At 41.6% G+C, this 26,440-nt stretch overlaps 1 protein-coding gene across 3 annotated transcripts in view; it reads right to left on the bottom strand.

Annotated features, from left to right (window-relative positions):
- LOC137376612 (kinesin-like protein KIF13B) overlaps positions 1-26,440 on the bottom strand; it is a 172,208-nt gene that overhangs the window by 98,845 nt on the left and 46,923 nt on the right. For all 3 annotated transcript variants that reach the window (XM_068045496.1, XM_068045495.1, XM_068045498.1), the window contains exon 3: positions 179-191. In XM_068045496.1, coding sequence (XP_067901597.1) covers positions 179-191 — 13 coding nt within the window. The remainder of the gene's footprint in view (positions 1-178; positions 192-26,440) is intronic.

The following is a 26,440-nucleotide window of genomic DNA, read 5'->3' on the forward strand; positions in this document are numbered from 1 at the left end:
TCAGTGCTGCATCTCTAAATAAAAATAAAAAAATAAACTTTCTCAAGGGCAACTTGGAATGATACAGACATTGTATGACAATGAATGTTTAAAAATATGGTATACAACACTGTAAATTTACATCCCTCCCCTGTCTCTAACATCACCAAATACAAAAGAAACATAAACCACAACCTACCTTTGGCTGGCTCCTGTTGTTAAATCATGACATCCATATTTTTTGGAAGAAAGTGCCCAGATAGAAAGAAAAATGAAAAGAAAGTTTTGATTATACTCTGCTTGAAAAGTAAATAAAGCTTAAAATTATAGAATGACAAAGGAGCACATGGTCAGCTGAAATGCTTTCAGTCCTATGGCAACATTACTCTTGAGCTGATCACGAGGGAGACATGCAAGAGAAAATCCTTATCGCTGGAAATATATTTTCAGAAAAAATATTACATATGATATCAGATCAGTCACAAAACTAGACATGGAAAGTTACAGAAAATATGATAAACCACTAGAGCAAAGTTCAAGTTAAAACCAGTCAACTGAATCCCAGAATGAAGTCAACTGCCATAAAATAACTTTAATATATTATTGAAAATGATTTCATAGACTTTTTTTTAAAAACAGAAACATCCGTCAGTATTTAAGTAAATCAAATAATTTGCGATGTCATCTATAAGGATGAATTGTAGAAAAATCAATGTTAATTTATTCAAAGTGACTCCTGACAACGCAGCGGCCCCACGTCAGAGTGCTCCAAGCAGCGCACAAGCACAAACAGTCTCCTGCACTCAGTGAGATGCTGCACATGCGCAGCCTACGTCTTGCCAGGACTAACTGGCGCACGCGCAGGAAAACGTCATCGCGTAACGCCAACGTCATCGACTGGCTGAATGGGACACTTTGAGGCTGGAGCTTGATCCCCGCTATTCACTTCCCCCAACTCAGCTACTCGCTGCCCCTGCCTGCTTACCCCCACTCAGCTACTCTCTCCCATCCCACAGGCCACTTTCCCCCCTCAGCCGCTCACTCCAGTCCTTGACACTGCTCCACCCCACCCCCCTCAGCCAATTGCTCCCCACTCCTCGCTTCCCGACACACCCCCCCACCCCGCGCTCCGGGCGCTCACTCCCTGCCCCCCCCCCCCACTACAGCTGCTAGCTCAAGGCCACACCGCTTCCCTCCTCTCGGCCACATGCTTTTACATCGCCCAGCCACCCCTTGCGACCCGTCTTGTCTCGTCAGGCGGCACGCGGAAAATGATCAACCGTGGGAACGAGTGGCTGAGAGGGGGGGAAGCAGCGCGGCTTGGAGCTAGCAGCTGAGGGGGGTGGGGGGGGGGGGGAGCGAGCAAGTGGCCAGACAGCAGGGTGGTGGGGGCAGGAGGTAAGGAGCTGGGAACAATCGGCTGGTGGGGGGTGGTGAACAGTGGCGAGGTCTGGAGCGAGCAGCTGAGGGAGGGGGGGGGGGAAAAACAGCGAGGCTCTGGCAAGGGAAGGCAGCAGGGAGCCAATGGTGGGAAGATGGGCGCAGGAGGGGCCGATAGAGAGAAGCAAAATGGCAGGAGGGAGTGAGGGACTGGTGGGGGTGGGATGGAGGCGGCGATGGCAGCCATTGAGGGGATTTTCGGGTTGAAGTTGTTTTTCTGTGATAAATTGAACAGCGCCAACTTTAATCCTCGCAGCTGCCTGAACGTCGCACAGTGACATTTCAGTGCAAGAGGCTACATCTGCACATGTGCTAGTACTGCGCCACTTAGTGGTTGCATTGTCAGCAAACGCAGCCTAATTTATTTGGGTCAATTATTAAGAATTGATTTCAGAAAAAAAGCACATTACACTTTAGGCAGGGTGTATTGGAGTGTTTTAGATCATCTCAAGCTCATGTGTTAAGTCCTTGAAAACATGCCAGTGTTATTTTGTGATATATGTCTTATTGGATATTTTGGTAAATTGCATGTCGCTCTCATTTCACGTCTTCTGCTGCAGCTTTTTCCCTTATATATTTATGTGGGTTTGTAATTATTCAGATTCTTTAACTTGGACCACAAAAATGTGCAACCACAACAAAATGAATATCAAGTTCATGTGTGGTTATTTTATTCCATTTTTGCGCAGTACATGTTTTCATAATTGTTTGCAGAGCACTTCAGTGATGCACAGAGGCCTCCAGTTGCGCTCTGTAATTTGGACTGCATTCATACCGAGCTAGTTTTACTGCAGATAGAATATACACCTTTTACGTTTAATTGTATAACTAATTTTAATACAGAAGAGGTACTTGTGCCGTGTTGCTGAGGATCTGTAAAGTTCTTATAACATGTTGGCGAAGCTTTTCTTCTTGCATACATCAGGACAGATGCAAGAATGCCAAATTTCAAAGTGAGCAACAATTTATACTTCATGAAAAAGAGGTGCTGATTGGTTGGCAAGTCAACTCTGATTGGTCAAGGTGTTGCCATGGAGAATGCACCAAGAAACTGTCATCCCCCACACTTTTGTTTAATTCAAAAAAGGCACAAAGCCTGGACCTGTACCTTTTGCCTGCAGAGGACAGGTCCTTGTGTATGAATATCGATCGAGCTTCTAGCAAGCTTAAGTGTGTAAAGCGTAAATGAGTACGGTGGTATTTGAATTTCAGTGCCGATGCAATGCCAGGTACATAGTGCGTATGTCCCAATGATTGCCAGCTCATATCAAACAGCGTGTCCCTTCGGCTGTTTGTAATTGGCAGAGTATCGACAGTACTCAACCAGCCTGTGCTTGGAAAACTTAGAGCATAATGTCGACTGTTAGATGTGATTCCGCAATTGGACAGCACTTGCTGGACAATCCAGAGAATGTGCTAAGAATTACACTGACAACCAATTTAAGATTAGTCGGGCTCGCAATGTGGCTCACTTAAGCTTGCTAGAAGCTACATATATGTGTACACAGGGACTTGTCCTCTGCAGTCAAAAGGAACATGACCAGGCTTTGCGCCTTTTTTGAATTAAACAAAAGCGTGGGGGACAACAGTGCATTCTCCATGGCAACACCTCGACCAGAGTCAACTCGCCAACCAATCAGCACTCTTGTTCTCATGCAGTATAAATTGTTGCTCCCTTTGAAATTTGGCATTCTTGAGCCTGTCCTGCTGAGTGCAAGACGAAAAGCTTTGACAGCATGTCTCTTTTTTCAGCAATACTCAAGTTCTATGCTTCTGTGCTACCAAGCAACTAGTTTTTATAACATGGGATGGGGGACTTGGAAGCAAAAAGGTTGTGAATCCCTTACATACATAGCAGAACAAATTACAAAGTCTGTGTTAGTTCAAAAGAATTAGCTGATTTCTCAACCTTTGCAGATAATTGATTAAACTTGCAATATTGTATTGAATTAACCCTGGGACAAGATCCTGGTGACAGCCAGTGTTTTTCTTTAAACTCTATGACCGAATCAAATAAACCTCTACAATGGCAGATAAAGACAAAACTACGTTATTTCTGTCATACACACAAATGCAGAGGAGCAGTGTACCACTGCAAATTATTACATCATCAATAAAGTCCCTTTTTACCAACAACCTATTTTATGATGGATGCCTGTAACAACATATACAAAGTACAAAGGTGATTTTCCATAGTAAATATTGTTTGTGAATGTGTTTAAGTCTCTTATCACTCTTGAAAGCTGAGGGCTGAATTGCCTAGCTGAGCCAATCAAATGGGAACGGGGTTATAGACAAGTCCTGAAATAAATGATAAAAAGCCTGAAGTGACACAAAGAAAATGGTTAAAATTACAGCATATTTTGCCTGAGTAAATATATAAGTCAAGAAACATGAACACTTTATAAGCTGTGCACTGGAATCCACGTTTACTTTCTAGTGTGCGAGAAGGGTGTGGATGGATTATTAAAAAAATAACCAGAACACCCACACTGTCAAGTTTTAAAGCCTTACTTCAACATCACCTTCAGAACTCAACATGACAGGTTGTGGAGAGATTAGAATGGAACTAATTCGATAGCTCTTTCAAAGATGGGCTGAATGACCTTATTTTGTGCCCTATGATTCTATAACAGTCAGTACATTACAGCACCGAAGCTGTAGACAGGCTACAGCTGCTTTGTTCTACTGTACTAAGAAGCTACACCATCAGATTCCGGTCTTCACCAGTTACAGAAATGCAGGAAAAGAAATTAAGAAAACCACACCTGCTATCACATAAACCTATCACAAGAGGGTAGGGAGCCAATGACATTTGCTTTTGGACTGGGAATAACAGGTACATGGGGAAATGTAAATAAGGAAACTTAATCTTTGTTTTTCCCCTCAACTAAAAAAACAAATGTTACTTTCAAATGCTATGTTAATAAATTAACAGACTGATATCACTAATTCCTACGCAAATAAAAAGCAGTTTCATTATTAAGCAACTGAGGGCCATTAGCCAACTTTACTAATTTTATTTCATTTCTCTCATCTTCGAAACTTCAATTACATCAGCAAAGAAATAGACAAGATGATTTACAGTCTATGCAAATTTCATGCCTTTTTATCTAAATAAATAGAGAGGCTGATGTTGTTTACTGTAAGAGCCACAATGCAGAATGCATTTGACAACAAGGTCTCAAAGCCAAAGAGGACGTTGTGTTAGCACAATGACCAGTTATAATCAAGACTAATAAAATACAGAAAGCATTTTGTGATCTTTCAGAAACAAACTGAATATCTGATCCTTATTTACACACTCTAGACACAAGGCTTCATCACAGTATTCATTACAATTGGGACGCCTGATAACATTCAATGATCAAACCAATTGACATTGGATCTGCTGGACATTAAGTATGTGTAAGAAACTGCAAAAAAGCTTGTACTAATTAATAGTAAGACAAGTACTGTGACACAGATAATTACACAGTATCAACTTGGCTCAGTTGGTAGAACTCACTTCACATTGTGGATTCATGCACCACTCCCAAGGCATGACCAAATAATATAAGCTAACACTACAGTATAGATCTGAGGGAGTGTTGTGCTTTGGATGAGACAGTAAACCAAGGCTACATCTACTAGTTCAGGTGTTCATTAGCGATACTATGATATTTGTCAGGCAAACCCCCCACCTGCCAAGACTGAGGCACACATGGATTTCGCCACATGAATAAAAACTTAAAATTTCAAGCCCTGACTGGAAGGACATTTGAATAGTACCAGACAATGCTGAAACAATGGGGACCCAGTAGTTGCTTCCCCAATACACATAAGTGGTCAAACCAGTTTTAGTCACAACTGACTAACTGGCTGGAGTTTTTGAATTTGAACTTCCAACAAGGATTTGAACTCAGAACGCCGTGTGCACATGGACTAAGAACATCTCCTCTCCTGTATGCCTGCCTCCATCTCTTTCCCACAGAACTAAATCTTATGAAAAAACGTGAAGTCAAAGAGAGAAAGATTTCCTACGTGAACAAGATTTTAAGACGACTACTGGGCCCCAACGAAACGCAAGACCATACCTTCAATCAAGGACTACAGCGAGCTCGAGAAACAGTAACAAGATATTTCCTCAAATTGTTCTACTTATCTTTTCTTCTGCTCATTTCTGTCCTTACCTGCATGTCTGTATCATGTGTGCGTGTTGTATATTCATAGGCGTGAACTGTATTGGAGTTTAAGTTTAGGTTTACTAAATTTCATCTTTCTTCTTTAAATCAAAGTAATCCTGTTTGTGCTCATTTCTTTGTTTTATAATTGGAAAGTTGTAAACAAGGATTCACAAAGGGGAAGTTTAAAACACAGTGTGTTTAAAATTAAACCCTGTTACAATAAGAGCAGGTCAAGATAGAAGATCCCAGACATATTTCTCGCCTGTCATAACAGAAATTGGGCGCTAGCATCCAGATTTTTACCTACAGACAAAATGAGTGAAATTTGAAGTGGGAAGCCAAATTGTTCCCAATCAAAAAGAGCAAATCAATACAGATTTTCTTGTGGTTGTGTGTGATTGTATACTAACATGTCTGCAACTGAAACAAGCAGATCTCCAAGCCAGTGTGAAGTAACTTGGGATAAGTTAAAAGCACTGTCCATGGAGAAGTTGAGAAAAATGGCTGAGTAGTGTGTGATCATTGTACATGGCAATGCTAGGAAGTCTGAACTCCTAAGGCTAGCAGCCCACCATTTTTCCCTTGAATTTGAATTAGGAACAGGCTTAGAAGCAGAATTCGACAGGCAGTGTTAGCAAAGATACAATTGCAACAGAGGAAACTCAAATTTGAAGAAAGAGAGAGGGAGAAAGAGAGGACCTTCCAAAAGGAAAGTGAAGAAAATGAAAGGCAGGAGAGACAGAGAGAAAGAAAGGGGAAGAATATTCCGGAAAGAATGCGAAGAATGAGAGTTGAAGCGACTTGAGTTAATGAGGAGGCGACAGAGTAACCCTAGTGAAAGCAGGCCAATATGGAGGACCACAATGCAAGGCTGGGTATAAGATTGCTAAAACTCAGTCAATCAATTCCAAAATTCAATGAGGAAGATGTGGAAGCGTTCTGTGTGTCCTTTAAGAAACTGGAAAGGCAGCTAAAATGGCCAGTTGAGACCTGGTCTCTCTTCCTGCAAAGCAAACTAACCGGAAAAGCCAATGAGGTTTATTCCTTGTTGCCAGATGAGAGTTCATCAAATTATGAACTGACCAAAAATGCTATCCTCGGGGCATATGAATTAATACCCGAAGCCTAGTGCCAAAAGTTTAGAACCCTCAAAAAGCAAGTCAATCAAACTTATCTGGAGTTTGAAAGTAGTAAGCAGGTGGCTTTAGACCAGTGGCTGAGGGCTTTAAAAATCCTGCTCAGCTATGAGACTCTGAGAGAAGTAATTCTGTTAGAGGAATTTAAAAACTCACTCCCATTCTCAATAAAAACTCATGTGGAGGAGCAGCAGGTTCAGGGAACCCGGCAAGCGGCAGTTCTGGCCGATGAGTTTGCTTTAATTTATATGTCTGTTTCCCAGGGGTGAACTTTTTCTAATCACCTCCACAAATGCGAAAAGGACAAAGGGTGGGAAGGTGATATCCGCCCAGGCAATCCTGGAAGATAAAGGAAAGCAGGAGACACAGGGGGTACTCCTACAGCCAAAAAGGAAGGTTCTGTGAGCAAGAGTGAGACCCAGAGACCTGTGTGCTTCCATTCTAACAAGGCAGGGTATTTAAAAGCTGACTGCTGGAAACTAAAGGGGAAACCAGTAGGGTTAATCAGGGCACACCCGCTCAGTGCAGATGGGACTGTGATCAAAAACACAGAACAAGCTGTGGCTTTAAGAGTGCAACCCAGGAAACTTACTATGGCCAGTGCAGGAAAAGTTAATAGGATTCCTGAAGGTTATCAGGGTTTTGTGTTTGAAGGGAAAGTAACCCCATATCCCTCGAGTGGGGTAAGCAAGCCCATAGTGATTCTCAGGGACACAGGGACTACCAGATCCCCTTTACTGGGAAAAGGCCTGACCTTTCCCCCAGAGAGTGCAGTGAACACCAAAATGGTGGTGAATGGGATTGGAGGGCAGTGTATGTCTCTATCTGTACACTGGGTGCATCTGGAGTGAGACCTAGTTTCGGGACCGGTGACTGTAGGAATTGTCCCTAGTTTGCCTGTGGATGGGGTTGACCTGCTCCTAGGTAATGATCTGGCAGGGGTGAAGGTGGTAGCCCCCCCCCACCACCCCAAGTAGTGAAAGAAAGACTGCAAAAGATCAGAGAGACTGGGCGGTGGCAGGAGACGGTCCCCTGCAGAGTCCCTGAATGTGTAGTGGGTCAGGCCCTGATCAAACCAGCTCCCCTAGAGGAGACTGCATTGGCACTGCAGGCAAATGACCATGAGGTCTGCCTGTCAGAGACTTTCTCTGGAAAGTTAGGAGACCTGGGGAATGAATTAAATGCATTTTCCCACAGAGGTGTTCAGGGCACCGACACAGTATTGCGAGAGTTAACACAGGCTGCCCAGTCTGAAAGTGAAGCAGAGGGAGTCTGTGACTGCTACTTTTTAAAGAATGAGGTACTGATGAGGAATTGGAGTTCTTCTCACAGACCTGAAGACTAGAAGTGGACATTAGCTCACCAGTTAGTGGTGCCACAGAGGTACCGGGGAGAAATATTAAGAAGGGCCCACGAGATGACAGTAGTTGTACATGCCGGTATACGAAAGACCAAAGCCTGCATAAGACAGCAGTTTGACTGGCCAAAACTCCACAAGGATGTAGTGGAGTACTGCAGGAGTTGCCACGTGTGCCAGGTTGAGGGGAAACCCCAACCTAGTGAAACCTGCACTCCTAAGTCCTGTACTAACTCCTGTTAGGAGGACCCTCCAGCAGAAGGCTGGTGAACTGTGATGGACCCCCGCCAAGAACAAAAAGGGACAAGCAGGCACATGCTGCCAAAAGTTTAGAAAGAGAAGGGGAAAAAGTGACCAAGAGGGCAGATTAAAGGAAGTCCAGGAAGAATCCCGGATGAAAACCCCGACCGCCTGGTCAACCAACCCAGAATAATATGAAAAGTTAGACCCCCACATCCTCCTATGTAAATGCAGACTCTAGAAGCACCTCACCAGAGTTGCTAACAGCATTTACAGGAACCTGCAGAGTCAAAGAGAGACCTCTAGGGGGCAGAGAAACCATGAGGGTGATGCCTCACAGCAGAATGCAGTTAAATCTGCACAAATACCTGCAGGTAGGAGTGTCCCAGAGAACAAAGGGGAGAGTAACAGAGACTCCTCCCCACAGTCATTAGAAAAGGGAACCACCCATCCCCTGAAGCCAAAAGTCGTTGCATGAATCAGGGAGTTCAGAATAGAATATCCCCCTATTAACTCTCCTGAGGGAAAAAAAGGGAAATTAAAGCAGCCCTAGCACCCAGAACAGACCATTTTTAATCAGCTTCAAGATTGGTGAATGAATGAAAATGAATGAGAGAAATGCATGTTTCTTTCTGTATCTTATATTTCTCTCAAACGCTAATGAAATGCGCTATTTTCTTCAAATCGCATTTCATTCCCTTGGGTGTGAAGGTATCAGGCGAACCCTCCACCTGCCAAGATTGAGGCACACAGGATTTCGCCACATGAACAAAAAGTTAAAATTGCAAGCCCTCACTGGAAGGACATTTGCATAGTACCAGACAATGCTGAAACAATGGGGACCCAGAAGAAGTGGTCAAACCAGCTTTAGTCACATGACTAGCTGGCTGGAGTTTTTGAATTTGAACTTCCAACAAAGGATTGGAACTCAGATCGCCATGTGCTCATGGACTGAGAACATTTCCTCTCCTGTCTGCCTGCCCCTATCTCTTTCCAACAGAACTGAACCTTGTGAAAAAACATGAACTCAAAGAGAGAAAGATTTTCCCCGTGAACAAGGTGTTAAGACGACTACTGGACCCCAATGAAACGCAAGACCAAATCTTCAATCAAGGACTACAGCGAGCTCGAGAAGCAGTAACAAGACATTGTCTCAAACTGTTCTATTTATCTGTTCTTCTGCTCTTTTCTGTCCCTATCTGCATGTTTATATCACATGTGCATGCTAGCATGGGCGTGTTGCATATCCGTAGGCGTGAACCGTATTAGAGTTTAAGTTTAAGGTTTAATAAATTTCATCTTTCTTCTTCAAACCAAAGAAAGCCTGTTTGTGCTCATTTCTTTGCCTTATAATTGGAAAGTTGTGAACAATGATTCACAAAGGGGGAGCTCAAAACACAGTGTGATAAAAATTAAACCCTTTTGCAATAAGACCAGGTGAAGATAGTAACAGACCACTAGACACCTTTCGCACCTGGTCGTAACATATTACTCAAAAATTCCTCCCTCAAGCAACACCGCCAAAAAATTGATTAAATCGTTATTAATTTCGCTGCTGTTTGTGGGATTTTGCTGTTCACAATCTCGGCATCGTGAATCAAAAGTAATTCATCATCAGTTTCTGACTTGTGATAAGTTATTCTACAAAGACAACTCTCTTTGTAGGCTCTATATTCATGCAAATGATTCACAAAAGGAAACAGATTCAATGTTATTTCCTGCAAGGAATGGAAATGAGAAGAAAATATGAGAATCATCCGAGTTCTAGGAACAAGTCACCTGCTCACCTGGGTACAGGTTCACAGCACTAGGAGGTAGACAAAGAAAAATTGAATGTTTGTACGTTCCTGTTTAAATTATGATCTCTAAAATACATAGGAGAATAATTCCATTTGAAGTGATCTGTTTGTAATACTTCAGCTCTGGTCAAAATAAATGCAGATTAAATTTTTATACTAAACATTATGTTGAAGCTTTGAGGGAAAACGATAATTGGGTTCTGCATCCATGACTCATTTTTATTTGTGTACGTGAAGCTGAGATTAAGCTCCCACCAATAGATTCAGTAAAGCTATATTCTTCAATTCTCCTTCAAAAGATATATTTTAGAACTTGCCCTTTTCCACCTACTTCTTTCTTATTCAACAAGGAAACAAAAACAAGCAACAACAATTAACACACTCACACAATAAAGAGCCTTATATGCCAAAGCATTCCTAGAATAGCTCTTAACGATCAAGTTCCAAAAGAGAACTTAATATTTTCTGCTGATTCACTTAATAACAAAGGACTGCAGAAATCTCACTTTGTCAGTCACAGAAATGAGCTTGGATGACCCTGTATATCATGACAGTTCTATATTGGGAACAAACTGCAGCAAAGGCCGAAGTCTCTGGATTTCAATTCAATTGCGCTGCAAGAGCCAAAAAGACTTGAACAAATACTGGTAAGTTAAAGATTTTGCATAGCAAAATATATGCTGTAACTACCTGTTCATCAAGTAGCAGTTAACTCCACATACCCTTTCAGGTACTAGGCAATACACTCCCATACTCCTTCCAATGTTGCTCTATTACCGGCTGCATGCAAAGGAGAGCTCGAGTCTACTAAACACCCATTTTCCCCTCCCTTCTTCCTCAATGTGTACACAAGCAATGATGAGCAGCATTGGAAATCCTTCTTTAAACAACCCTGATGTTCTGATGGCTGAAAACATGCTAAACTACGTCACAGTGCGTATCTCAGCACATTCCACTTCCCAAACTACTGTTATACCAGATCAGCACACATCTTAGCAACTTCCAACTGCTAAAACACAGCAGTAGGAATCTTGAAAACATGAGTAGTTGCACATAATTCATTTAGAATAACTCACTGACATAGGGTTGGGAGCGCACTGGACTGGTAAAATGGAGGTAGCCACGTGCATTTAAAAACAGCTTTAGAAAAGCTACTAATCAAGAACAGACTCCACTAAATATAGTGATCAGAGGCTTTGGATTTGGGGCAGGTGAAGGGTAGAAGAGAAAAAGAACTGAGACCAAATGCAGATATCATGAATCAGAATCCCCAGTTACCCAAAACCTGTGGAAGAGTGAAATCACCAGGACCTATCAGGAGCCTAGCTATCAGAGAAAGCATTCTCAATTTTTGTTTAAAAAGTCTGTGATCTGTAAAGAACACCAAAAAAATTAGAACTATGCTTTTATAAACCACATCAGCTCTTGGATAAGGCTACAGTTACTGCAGATAGGAGGGTAGCTAATGTAACCCCACTATTTAAAAAGGGAGGTAGAGAGAAAGCAGTCAGACCAGTCAGCTCGACGTTGGTAATGGGGAAAGTTCTAGAGTCCATTGTCAAAGATTTTATAGCAGAACACTTAGAGAACAGTGGTAGAAACGGGCAGAATCAGCATGGATTTACGAAAGGGAAATCATGCTTGACAAATCTACTAGAGTTCTTCGAGGATGTAACTATAGTAGAGTTGATGAGGGGGAGCCGGTGGATGTGGTTTATTTGGACTTTCAGAAGGCTTTCGACAAAGTCCCACATAAGAGATTAGCGTGCAAAATTAAAGCGCATGGGATTGGGGGTAGTGTATTGTGATGGATAGAAAATTGATTGGCAGACAGGAAACAAAGAGTAAGGATATATGGGTCTTTTTCCGAATGGCAGGCAATGTCTAGTGGGGTACCCACTAGGACCCCAGCTATTCACAATATATATTTTAGACGAGAGAACTAAATGTAATATCTCCAAATTTGCAGATAGCACAAAACTGGGTGGGAGGGTGAGTTGTGAGGAGGATGCAGAGAGGCTTCAGGGTGATTTGGACAGGTTGAGTGAGTGGGCTAATGCATGGAAGATGCAGTATAATGTGGATAAATGTTAGGTGTTCCACTTTGGTAGCAAAAACAGGAAGGCAGATTATCTGAACGCCAAAACTGAGAGAGGGGAATATGCAACGAGACCTGGGTGTTCTCGTACACCAGTCGCTGAAGGTAAGCATGCAGGTCCAAAAGGCAGTAAAAAAGGCAAATGGTATGTTGGCCTTCATAGCGAGAGGACTTGAGTACAGGATCAGGGATGTCTTGCTGCAATTATACAGGGCCTTGATGAGGCCACACCTGGAATATTGTGTGCAGTTTTGGTCTTATCTGAGGAAGGATGTTTTTGCTATATAGGGACTGCAGCAAAGGTTTACCAGACTGATTCCTGGGATGGCGGGAACTGACGTATGAGAAGAGATTGAGTCGGTTCGGATTATATTCACTGGAGTTCAGAAGAGTGAGGGGGGGATCTCATAGAAACCTATAAAATTCTAACAGGACTTGACAGGGTAGATGCAGGAAGGATGTTCCTGATGGTGGGGGAGTCCAGAAGCAGGGGTCATAGTCTAAGGATACGGGGTAAACCTTTCAGGACTGAGATGAGGAGAAATTTCTTCACCCAAAGAGTGGTGAGCCTGTGGAATTCGCTACCACCGAAAGCAGTTGAGGCCAAAATTTCATATGCTTTCAAGAAGGAGTTAGATATAGCTCTTGGGTCTAAAGGGATCAAAGGGTATGGGGCGAAAGCAGGAACAGGTTACTGAGTTGGATGATCAGCCATGGTCATAATGAATGGCGGAGCAGGCTCGAAGGGTCGAATGGCCTACTCCTGCTCCTATTTTCTATGTTTCTATGGGAAAGATTACATAGAGTAACAGAAAGCTTGGATCAAAGACCAGTTCCAAGAATGTTTTTAAAGGAAGAGGTGTAGAAGAAAAAAATTAATGACGAAACTCCACAGGATAAAGTTGACAAAGAGTTTTTTTTTCTAATACAAGAAACATAGAAAGATACAGGGAGAGAACAATTTGATGTCAATCTGTCTTGACCCTCTCTCCAACCAGTCACCAAGTTAGGTATAGCAAAGAACATACATTAGCAAGCCCAGTACATCTGCACACTGTGGGGAAACCTCCCTTCATACACACTGACAACAGAATGCCATTATAAATCATGAAGATCACTGCTGGCTTTAAATTTAGTACATCTTTAATCATTACAGTCTGTCAATTGGACTAAATCCAGACTTTTAAAGCACATCTCTCCTTTAAGAGTGTATAAACCCAATGCGGATAACAGCACTGATTGAAACCTAAGAACTGCAATGCAATACGTCTGTTTTGCTAAGGTGTACTATTTTGAGCCCAGAAACAGGTCTGTACATATACTGAAACTGTGAAAAGAAGGAAGCAACTATGCTCTCGAACAGGCTGTCACGTGAGGTTGAGAAGCTGCAGAAAGCACAAAATAAGGGTTTGGTCTTTATAAGTAGGTACTAATACCAGAGTGAAGTGTGGCAAAGTCAATTTACTGAGTTGGATCCAGTCTCTCATACTGGTTTTAAAATGCAACCTTTTTTGATGCATTATTTTCTTAAAAATAAACAGTGAGTCACTGAGCCATACAGATCGAGAAGGACCCAGGTTTGATTTCTGGTTTGTGATGAATTAAGTTTAATCTCAGTAAGGTGGTAGTAGTAGGGACACTGCAATTAGCATCAGTGCTTCTAGATCACGAACAGCAAACTTAGCAGGCAGGGCCTTACACCCAATGGCTATTCCGCGACTACTGATGAAAGTGCAGGCCTGAAGAAAAGTGCATTGGGCTATGATCACCCCCCGCTCAAATAGCTTGCTGAAACTGTCAATGATCACTGCAGGGACTATATGAGAAGCCAGCATATGGGAACCCAGCCCATGCAGCCATAACCATACCCCAACAATGCTGCAAAGATAAGACAGGCAAGAGACTAGAGAAAAAAAATAAACGGAGCTCCACAAATTTTGTGGTCTTATTCTCCCAACAATTCAATCAACAGCTCCTTGATCCTCGCATTAATGAGCTAGCTTTCCATTTCTACCAGAGTTTAAAACTATTTCAATAATAATACAAGGTTACAAATCTCACCCTCTGTCCGACCTTTATTCTCTGAACCACTCCCAAAGAAATTTTATAAATATTCTGAGAAGTGTACATCAACAGTCCACAAATACAAAACAATTTTCCTGCATCATAAGACTACGGTTTATCATCTGGTGGTGTAGCTATGATACGTCTTGAATTTTTATACATTCAGAAGAAATACAGCTTGTATTACAATGGTGCGGTTATGCCACTTTATACTGGAAGTGAGTTGGCTACAAGGATGAGTCACTATTTTAGGGAGTTTTGTACAGGCTCTATTCACAGAACAGCTCTTATGACAACTCTGCTAACCATGTTGGTTACACAACAGATTCAGATTTTGCTGTGCTGCAAATATTTTACTGCAATGTTCATAGTTCCATTCTTAAAACATAAAGACAGTTTATAGTGATAGATCTCATCAATGTATGCTGAATCTTGCAAGATTACGCTTGGCTCACGTTTTCAACTTTTGAATGAAATGGCTATTGTTACATGCATATATCTACTGTAAGACTCTTAAAAGAGGGTCTCACTTCCCTCGAAGATCCTGACCCCATACTGAATATCAATCACACGAAACAAACTTTGGATACAATTCCATTTTATGTGGAAACACCTTTACTAACTCACCAAGCAATAGTATATACTTACACCACCAGTTGCTTAGTAGAGCCGCATATAGAAGCTTGTTTCCGGGTAGTTGGAGCCGCTGAACGAATTCTCCCGCACGACATTCTCCCGCACGACTTCCTGTGACTGACCAAGTCACACTTCCCAGCTGCGGCAACAGTGTCCTTATGAGCTGTGGCTTCATACGCTTTCTGACCCTGGTCCCTTGACATATAAAGTGATGTCTCGAATTGGGTCATCTGATTGCGTTTCAGTGCCTTATCAATCCCACCCTGGCTATGCAAGACCACCTGCATGTGGTCATATCCTGTTCTCAGCAGAGGGGTTCTTGGGTGCATACCAGCAATGGATGTGATAGCTGCATCTTGATAAGACAAGAAGGAAACCATTCACACATATTTCAAGAGACCTTTGTCCATGAGAGTGGTTGTAGACAGACTGTCTGATGTTTTAACAGCATGGGCTACCATATCGGTGGCATGTCCTGACTTTTGTGTGTGTGTGTGTGCGCGTGCGCGCATGTATATGTATGTGGGGGTCCTTATTCAATTACACTGTCTTTTATTTTTAACAAGTCCAATATGAACCCCAGCGATGACGTCTTCAGTCAGAATTCTTATCCCTTCGTCCTGATGTCCTTCGCCTCCACGTTCTTACCACTCGGTGAGCCCCACACGCTGGTCCACATCACAACTGGTTACATTTTACTTATGAACAGAAATGCGAGAGATATTAACAAACGCATTACAGCGTAGCAAAAATACGAGAGATATCCAGATGCCTTACACTGTCTTATGGCACAATGACAACTGACTGTCCTATCTGCATGTGTCAGTTTTATTGGTCCATGATAACCACAACAGTCAACATAATGTTGATCAAATGGTTACCAAGACCAAATCCCACTCACTCAACCTCATTCTGGCTCAATGATAACTTGCATTAATATACTGTCTTTAACATAGTAAAACTTTCAAAGGCACTTCACAAGAGTGTATGTTATCAGGCAAAAACTGACACCAAGCATAAGGAGGACACATTAGGGCAGGTGATCAAAAGCTTGGTCAACACTGTAGGTTTTAAACAGTATCCTAAAAGAGGAGACAGAAGTGGAAAAGCAGAGAGGGGTTCGGGAGGGAATTCCAGAGTTTAAGGCCTACACAGCTGAACGCACTGCTGCCAATGATGGGGTGATGGAAGTGGCACCAAATTGCCACTCAAGCATCAGATGCACATTTTGCTTTGACACTTCAGCTTTGGGTTGAGATATACTTTTTTTTTTAGGGACCGTGCCTTCAAAGCACTGCTGTCCCCATTCACATTTTAAGTTGGAAGACATGCTTAGCTCTGCACTATGGAAGTACAGACAGTAGAGGAAGGCTGCACATCCATGATATTTCGGATCCTTTGATCTGGCACCATCCAGACAGTCTCTCCTTAATTCACAACACTTTGAATGTCATCTTTTCTGCACATTCTGGACTTTAAAAGATATAAGTTACAAAATTGAGTATATTAAACAGACATCCAAAAAAATCCATCAAGTGTGAGGCACAGTCGAGAGAGCCAATGCCAGTGGAAGGAAAGTTTGCAGAAAGAGGAAAAGAGGAGGCGTCAAAGAAAAAAATTAAGAAAGCAGAAAGCATGAACGAAGATTGCAGCCAGAGGGAAATAGAAAGATAAAGAATTAAAATAGTGGGAGACAATAGGAGGGGACAGACTTTAATTCTGTCCAACAATTGAAAAGTAATTGAATTTACCTTTGCAGAAACCATCAACCTACTTTCACAATGGTGGTTAATAAAAATTTTAAATTTAATTTTTAATTTCCACTTCCTCAAAATGTGAATACAATTGCAAAGCTGACAAAGTAGAAAGTCTAGAGACTAAATAATTATGCTGTAATAGGTAACTAAAATATTAAGCACATTCATGACCAACGCCTTGCATGCACCTGGCTCCTTGTAAAATCAGCACTTTTAAAAGACAGAACAGGCTCTCAGTGACAGTCTGTTGACTCTTGAATCCTGTTGTGTTTGCCAAACATTCTTTTTATTCATTCATCGGATATAGGCGTTGCTGGCATTTATTGCTGTAATTCCCTCCCTAAATCTCTCTGACTCTCTTTCCTCCTTTAAGACACTCTTTTAAATGCAACTCTTCAGCCAAGCTTTTGATCATTTGGCCTAATATAAGAACATAGGAAAGCAAGAAATAGGAACTGCAGTCGGCCATTTTGCCCTTTGAGCCTGCATGGCCATTCAATAAGATCACGGCTGATCTTCCACCTCAACTCCACCTTCCCACAATATCCCCATATTCCTAAGTGACTAAAAATATATCGACCCCTGTCTTGAATATACTCAGCGACTGAGCTTCCACAACTCTCAGGGGTAGAGAATTCCAAAGATTCATAGCCCTGCGGGTGGAGAAATTTCTCCCCTTCCAGTCCTAAATGGCCAATCCCTTATTCCGACACTGTGATCCCATGTTCTGAATTCCCCAGCCAGGGAGACATTTTTCAGCATCTATCCTGCCAAGCCCCTTAAGAATGTATGCTTCAATCATGTACCTTATGTGCCTTGGTGTCAAATTTTGTTCTCTACCACTCCTGTAAAGCAGTTTGGGGTGTTTTATTACATCAAAAGCACAAGATAGATGCAAACTGTTGTTATTGTATACGACTTTGGAAAAACCATTATAGGAAGTATCTAAAAGCAATACAAAAGATGCACTCACAGGGATATTACCAGAGATGAGTGGTCACAGAATATACAGTTGTGAGAAAGTAGACTCTGGAGCTGAGCAGGTTAAGGCTTGAACAGTTAGAGTGTCACAATGGGATAGTGGCACTGGCCAGCGAGGCGGTCACAAAATGGTACAATTTTAAGAGCATGGAAAGAATTAAACAGAAAATTTGAAAATATTCTACTACACAGAGGGTGGTTGGCATGCCAAAGTCCAATATTCCATTTAAAAGGAAATAAGTAATTGCTTGAAAAAGAGTAACAGTAAAGGTTTTTAAGGAGCAAGAGTGAGATTAACAAGGTGGCTCAAGTGGAGAAAAACACTAGCACAGACTTCATTATTATAGACAGATGGTAGATGGTATGGGTGACTTCCACTTTTCACCTCTCAACTGACTGCAAATAGTGTTCGAAAAAGTAGTGTTTTCATCCCCAAGTGTTTTAGGGTCAAATAAATAGACAAACAACATGTTTTCTCCTAGGTTTAAAAAAAAGGAAGGTTACATTTTTATTTAAACAGCAAAACCTGAATTGTTCGCAACCTTCACCCACACAAACGGGCAAACGGATGGATGGATAGAAGGGAAAGGGTAAGATGCAGTTAAAGTCCCAAGTGATGCAAGGATTCATGGTTCACAGAAACCTGTTGAATCTTCTCGAGTGGAAATTCTTTTCAAAGGTGCAGGCCTGGCTGTTTACAGTCGTGAATTTGTTGAGAAGTTGTAGATTTTTGGTAGTTAAAACTTCAGTCTGGAGACAGTGGTCACCTTTTAAGTCCTCTGCTGCAGCAATGTGTACTATCAGAAGCAGGGTTTCTTCCTTAGCTGGACCAATCTCTCAGCCTTTTGCTAGAAAGTGGCTTTCAGATGATATCTCTCTCTCTCTAGAAGGCTACCTTTTAAGATAAAAGTCCTCAAGTTTACGTTTTGGTTTCAGTCCCCTGTGACGACCAATGCTCCAGGATGTGGGAGCCATTGTTGCATGGTGGCTTCTGATTACTGCCCACATTTGATGAGTTGTTTTTCACACCCATTGTGGTGACCTTGACCACAGAGATAGGTTGTCTGCAAAACGTCTTTATTAGTTTATTTCTGTAGATAGGAGTCATCAATACGTCACGGGCTCCTTTCAATTTCAATGGGTCCTCCACAGAGCTAATTCAGACGAGGTTAACAGGTTTCATCTTCAACAGACGGATGTGTTTATAGACAGTACAGGAGGGGTCACCGGACCTCTGCTCCATTTTGTCTATGGTACAAATGTGCCCATTTTCTTGCAGCTCAGTTCAACAGTTGACTTTTATTTCATAATTCCTCCAGTTCATTGTTTATTTCATCACAGCTCCTTCCAAACATGACATGAGCAGCTAATTCTGTTCTACATCATTCCTAATTCTATGAAGTCCCATATTTCAGGAGAAAAAAAAAATCAGATCCCAAAGAGTTAGTGTCCACTTGGAAGACAGGAACAGGAGTAGGCCATTTAGCCCCTCGAGTCTGTTACATCATTCAATGAGATCAGGGCTGATCTGTGACCTAACTCCATATACCCGTCATTGCCCCATATCCCTTAATACCTTAGGATAATGGAAAAAAGCTATTGATCTCAATTTAAAATTTACAATTGTCTTCGCTCAATTGCCATTTTCATAAGAGTTCCAAACTTCTACCAGCCTTTGTGTATAGAAGTCTTTCCTTCTTCCACTCCTGAGACATGTGGCTTTAATTTTTGGACCATGCCCCCTAGCCCTAAACTCCCAACCAGCAGAAATAGTTTCTCCCCATCTACCCTATCTGTTCCCCTTAATATCTTGAAAACTTTGATAAATCGCCCTATAGCCTTCTAAATTCCAGGGAATACAACCCAAGTTTCCAATGATCTTAACTTCAGCTGTATTGAATATATTAGTTAAAAACATTGGGCTGGATTTTAAAGGCCTTCTGCTGTCCGGAATGGTGGCGGGGGGAGAGGGGGGGCAATTAAGATAGGAAGAGAGGAGGCCCGCCACCAACCCCGACAGGCCCAGTACCGATTTCGGCAGCAACGGCGGCAAGGCCTCATGGCAGCTGCCCTGCTGCTCGGCAACAGGACCCGCAACAAAATATGTTAATGGTTGCTTACCACGCAGGCCGCAGCAATTCTACTAGCAGGTTGCTATCTTCATTCTGGCGGCTGGCAATGCCACGCCTTCGCGTCACCTGCGGGGAGGGGGCAGGAGGTGATTTTCTCTGTTGAGGGGGGGTGGGGGGAGAGAGAGAGCAGGGTTACAATGCTGCTGATTGGTCGGGGGGTGATGGGAAGGGGTAAAGGACAAAAGTTTCGAACTTTGAGGGGCAGGGGCGGGGGGAGGTCAAATTTTCAGGCTAGGTATTCTGGTGGGTGGGGGGGGTGTCTGGAATGATGTGTAATGCCATTGGGGGGTTGGGAGAGTGCATGGAAAGTTTAGTTTATTCATTTTTAAAATCTTTAATGTAACTGTCCATTTAAATTTTAAATGCTCATTGAGGGCTGTAAGCCCTTTAGAAATGGCGCTGGCATCTGCACCTTGGCGCCGGATGCCATTGCCGGCTCACTCGCCCTTTCTGCTCTATCGAGGGGGCGGGTGCCGCGGCCATGCTAATAAGCCGCCGCATTTGAAATCGCAGCGGCTCCACGACATGGGCCCTGTGCATGCGGACCGCATTTTTTTTTTACTTGCGCCGCTTATTTCAGCGGCGGACTCTTAAAATGCAAACCATTACTCAAATAGCATAAGCAAACATTAGAGAGTTTATTGAAGTTATTGGGGACATGAGATTTGTGAGTTAAGAGTGCAGATTTTCCAGATGAGACATTGAACTGAGGCCCATCTGCCTGCTCAGATGAATGCAAAAGATCCCATAGCACTTTTTAAGAGGAACAGGCAGTTTTCCCCACCTCCTGGCCAACATTCCTTCATCAATCATCACTATAAAAAATAAATTAGCTGTTTATTTGTCTCATTGCTATTTGTGGGACATTGTTGTAACCACAGTGGCTTCCACATTCACCTACATAAGTGACTGCGTTTAAAAGTAACCGCTATATGTGAGGAACACAAGTTGCTTCACAGATACAAGCTGGTGCTATAAAAATGTAAATCTTTCAGTTCTTTCCTTCAAGAAATGTTTAACTGAACAGTAAGCAACAAAAAAGGTCATAGATGCAAATGGGCTGAACACAATGCAGTGTGGAAATTCGCCAAATACATTCGTTCTATAAATATTTTCAGTCACTTAGCTGGATACAACAATGCTTTATATGAATGTCAAACTCTATAGATCCAGAGCAGTCATCTTGTATAATCCTGGAAGCTGAGATTGGGTGAAGTCCCCACTCCAGTACGATCTCATACTGGGAATATCTCCAAATGACGAGTTGGAACAGGAAAAAAATTATTCATACTATATAATTACAGCATTCACTGACTGCTGTGCAAAACGTGACTGGCCTTTACGAAACCTAAACCTGAAGATGTCTTTCACAATAAAAATAGCCCATCTAAAAACGTCAATCTCTGGACTGTGGGTGGAAAATGATTTTCAGTATTCAGGCCAGTTTCTAAATCAGCATTTCTACTTTTAACAGTGCAGGTCTGTGGACAGGTTGAAAGGGAAGTTTCAGTGCTTCGGTAGGTCAGATATTTATGTAGGAGTAAGTAAAATTCCAAAGCTCCAGGCAATGTTCAGTGCATGGAACCAAGGTGGAGGCAGGGTACAAATTCCTAATTTGAGTTATATCGAGAGTGGGATAAGAGGGGCCTGAGGGCAGGCTTTGACAACTTCCAAAAATGGAAGAGAGGGAAGAAAATCATGTTGAGGTTGTTCCTAATATCTCATAGTAGCCAGCATAAACAAAGGGAGTAGTCTGAAAGATTGTGTAAGTAGCTACCCTCAGTTGCAAGGAAGCCAACCCACAGAATCAAAGAATTGTTGCAGCACAGGAGGGGGCCACTCGGCCCATTGTGTCTGCACTTGGTCTCCGAGTGAGCAATTCACTTAGTGCCATTCCCCTGCCTTCTCCTCATAACCCTGTACATTCTTCCTTTTCAGGTAACTATCTAATTCCCTTTTGAGTACCTCGATTAAACCTGCCTCCACCACACTCTCTGGCAGTGAATTCCAGATCCTAACCACTTGCTGCGTGAAAACGTTTTTCATGTCACCATTGCCTTTTCTGCAATTTACCTTACATCTGTGCCCTCTCCTTCTTGATCCTTTCACAAGTGGGGAGTATTTCTCCCTATCGACTCTGTCTAATCTCCCTATGATTTTAAATACCTCTATTAAATGTCCTCTCAGCATTCTCTTCTCCAAGGAAAACAGTTCCAACTTCTCCAATCTATCTTCATAAATGTAGTTCCTCATCTCTGAAACTATTCTTGTGATTTTTTTCCGCGCCCTCTCTAATGCTTCACATATTTCTTAAATGTGGTGCCCAGAACTGGACACAATACTCCAGCTGAGTTCAACATAATCTCCTTATTCTTGTACTTTATGCCCCTATTAATAAAGCCTAGGATATTGTATGCTTTATTGACTGCTCTCTCAACCTGTCCTGCTACCTTCAATGACTTATGCATATATACACCCAGATCCCTCTGTTCCTGTACCCACTTTAGAGTTGTACCCTTTATTTTATATAGTCTCTCCATGTCCTTCCTACCCAAAATGTATCACTTCACATTTCTCTGCATTAAACTTCATCTGCCACTGGTCCACCCATTCAATCAGCTGGTCTATGTCCTTTTGAAGTTCTACATTATCCTCCTCACAGTTCACAATGCTTCAAATTGTGCCCTGTACAGCAAGGCGGAAGTCATTAATATATCTCAGGAAGAGCAAGAATCCCAACACTGACCCCAGGGGAACTCCACTACAAACCTTCCTCCAGCCCAAAAAACATCCGTTAACCACTACTCTGTTTCCGGTCACTCAACCAATTTTGTATCCATGTTGCTACCATCCCTTTTAATCCATGAGTTATAACTTTGTTCATAGGTCTGCTGTGTGGCACTGTATCAAATGCCTTTTGGAAGTCCATATACACCACATTAACAGCATTGCCCTCATCAACCCTCTCTGTTACCCCTTCAAAAAACTCCAGTAAGTTAAACACGATTTTCCCTTAACAAATCCATGCTGGCTTTTCTGAATTAAAGTGCATTTGTCCATGTGACAATTAATTTTGTCCTGAATTACTGTTTCTAGACGTTTCCCCGCCACCAAAGTTAAACTGACTGGCCTATAGTTGCTGGGTTTATCTTTACATCCTTTTTTGAACAAGGGTGTAACATTTGCAGTTCTCCAGTCCTCTGGCACCACCCCTGAGTCTAAAGGGGGACTGAAAAATTATGGCAAGTGCCTCAGCAATTTCAACTGTCATTTCCTTCAGTATCATCTAGTCCTGGTGCTTTATGAACTTTTAAGTATAGACAGTCTATCTAGTACCTCCTCATCAATTTTAAATCCTTTTAGTATAATAATTACCTCCTCTTTCGCCGTAGCCTGGGTAGCATCTTCTTCCTTGGTAAAGACAGATGTAAAGTATTCATTTTATACCTCAGCTACTCCCCCTGCCTCCATGTAATCGGCCCTACTCCACCTTTTACCACCCTTTTACTATTATATGCCTATATAAGACTTTGGGATTCCCTTTAATGTTATCTGCTAGTCTCTTTTCATGCTTTCTCTTTGCCTCTCTTATACTTTTTCACTCCCCTCTGAATCTTCAATATGCAGCCTGGTTCTCCATTGTATTATCTACCTGATATCTGACATAAGCACACTTTTTCTTCTTCCTCTTCATCGCTATCTCTTTTGTCATCCAGGGAGCTTTGGATCTGTTTGCCCTACCTTTCCCCTTCGGGGGTATGTACCTTGACTATGCTTGAACTATCCCTTCTTTGAAGGGATCGGTTCTGATGAAAGGTCACAGACCAGAAACAGTAATTCTGCTTCTCTCTCCATAGATGTGGCCTGACCTGCTGAGTATTTCCAGCACTTTCTGTTCTTAAGTACTGGTTCTTTATTTGATTTGAGTCATCAGCAGATTCTGATCTTGTTTGATGTGAAGCTGGGGTCATCACCGATAGACCAATGTAAATTTCTGACTATTGAACCTTGGAGGAATTCTTTACTTCAGAGGTCATTAAGTGTTAACCAAGTAGGGTCTCGAAGACACAAATTCCTGACTCAGAGACAAGAGAGTTAATAACTGAGCCCAGCTGGTACTTCATTATATGTAGATTTTAATCTAATCACAGTTTTAGGTATTTTGAAGACAGACAACTTTCATTTTAAAATATGCATGGGAAAGAAATATGCTCTCAGGAGTTACATACATCTACACTGCATTAAGACCAGTACTGGTTTCTACGTTTGCTAAAACATCAGATGTAAATAACACATGCATTCGTATAGCACCTATAAGTCTCAAGTGATTGACACTGAATTATTTTAAAAATATGCAGTCGCTGTTATTAGGTATCCAAAATACACAAAAAAAACTTCAGCTCCTGGATCTGTTCTTTCCAAGCACATTAGAAACAGAATTTATTTACCTAACCAGACTGCAGCCATATAGATAAGGCGCCACATTCCAGCTTAAACCAGCAATTCAATTAAACTGTCCTCGTCCAAGAAGATTATGGATACCAAATTGTTCAAAGATTTTAAAATGCTATTATCCTAAGCTAATACTGGCGCACAAGGAAGAGACTGTAGTATAGAGTGCAAACATAGATACAAGAAATATGATCAGTGTCTGTGCAGGTTGTTCAAACACTATGTGCAATAACTTCTTCAGTTCTCCCCCTCTCCAACTATTGGATTGGATTTTCAACCAGTTTATACATTTTCTCTGAAAAAGTCCATAACTCTACAAATAAGTTACAGCAAATGATAAATATTTATAGAGTGCACCCACAGCACTGAATTATTTTTTATCCTCACCTCTTCTGATGCCAATGACTCATGCTGGGATCATGGTAACATCAGCTTTCCATTACTTCACCCAAATGACCAATGCAAGCCTAGAAAATGTCAGTAGGCTTTTTTCAACAGCAAGAGGCATCATGCCGAGCCCAATTCTACCCTCAATACATATCCAAAAACTTCACTGCAACAGGAACCATCAGCTAATCAATATTGGAGCAAATTGATAACATTTTTTCTATCCAAGGCTGTCTGCACTAATAATGGGGTTATAACAGCTTAAGGTAAACCTCCACAAAATTCATTTCACAAACCAGGATCCTCCTTCCCCTTCACCCCCAAACAATGCCAATGTCCACTGTGCCTAACATGCCAAGTGCTAAGGTGCTAAGATGAAGATACAAGAAACTCCTGTGTAAAACATAACTCACAAAATTAATTTCACTATCAAGAGCTGCACAAATACCTGTCACTTGGCAATTAGTGACAGTTGTAAATAATGATGAATTGGCATGTCAGAGATCTGCCCGAGGACACATATATAGGAAAATGTTTGTATAATTTCTATTTCTTCTAAAACAATATACTGACACAATTCATCTGTATCTAAGCTGCAAAGGATTCAGCAGTTGTCAAATCTTTATATAAATTAGTTAAAGCTCCAGTGATGTCACTCTAATCACACAGCACTATTCAGGGAAATCTCCTGATGTTTTGGCTAACATTTCTCCCGCAAATAATAAAAACAGATCAACTAATGATTCATTTCAATGCTGTTTATAAGATCTTGTTATGTATAAAATTATTGCTATGTTTCCCTACAATATGATCACTGTACTTCCAAGTATTCACTGCACAAGAAATATTTTGAGACATTTCTGAGAGATATAATATAGCAGAATGTAACTGTTTACTTCTTGGAGCTGTAAGGTTACCTCCACTGATACTCCACTCTGGTAACTATATTGCCAATGAAGAAAAGGAATTAGGTCATGGAGAGACATTAAGGAACTTGGGCACTTTTACTAAGGTGAAAAAATGGCTCAGGAAAGGTCTGTTTTCTGTTGTCAACACCTAATCCACCAATTTATTTTTCAATTGTCACTTTCTCTTTGTACCATGTTGAACGATCTTTGTAGGATTAGATGATTCTACATTCATAAATACTTCATGTTGTGACTTCTAAGTTCTCAGTATGTAGGATTATTCATAATCAAAGAGTAAAGCCTGTCATAAACTAAAACTTGCAATGCTTTAAATGTACCATTACTGTGACTGTACATCATGGGCTAATAATTACCAAATAATTATATTACACAACAGAGACTGCACAGGATGCACAACACTGTGGCCTGTCTGTTTCATAAATACCATATCGTGAGAACACTATGTTCAGGCTAAAACTAATAGATTTGTAAATCAGATAAGGCACTGGAGCTGAAAGACACTAGTAAGGCAATACTTACACAACATAAACCATTTAAAATGAGAACCAAACGGACCAAAACCTTTGAAATTCCTTCCAGTAGCTTTTGACTGAGTCCCTAATCAATGATCAATGGGAGCTAACTCACATGGAGCCTTGTTTAGCCCATGCAACCTTTTTTGGCCACCTCACATGGTATCCAAACCAGTGCATGCAGCAGGGAACTAAAAATTATATTGGATGGTCTTCCTTTGATATGAAGCTTGGCCTCACCAGATCCTTTGGCAGTTGACAGTTTTTGGCCAATTAAATCATATCTTGCCCAGTTCTCACATACCTATCAATGCTTCTAACAATATACAACCTGAATTCTTAAAACAAAACTCCCTTGATGGTTAAACAATTAAA

Source organism: Heterodontus francisci, chromosome 13 (genome assembly GCF_036365525.1).
Source record: "Heterodontus francisci isolate sHetFra1 chromosome 13, sHetFra1.hap1, whole genome shotgun sequence".
NCBI lineage: Eukaryota > Metazoa > Chordata > Chondrichthyes > Heterodontiformes > Heterodontidae > Heterodontus > Heterodontus francisci.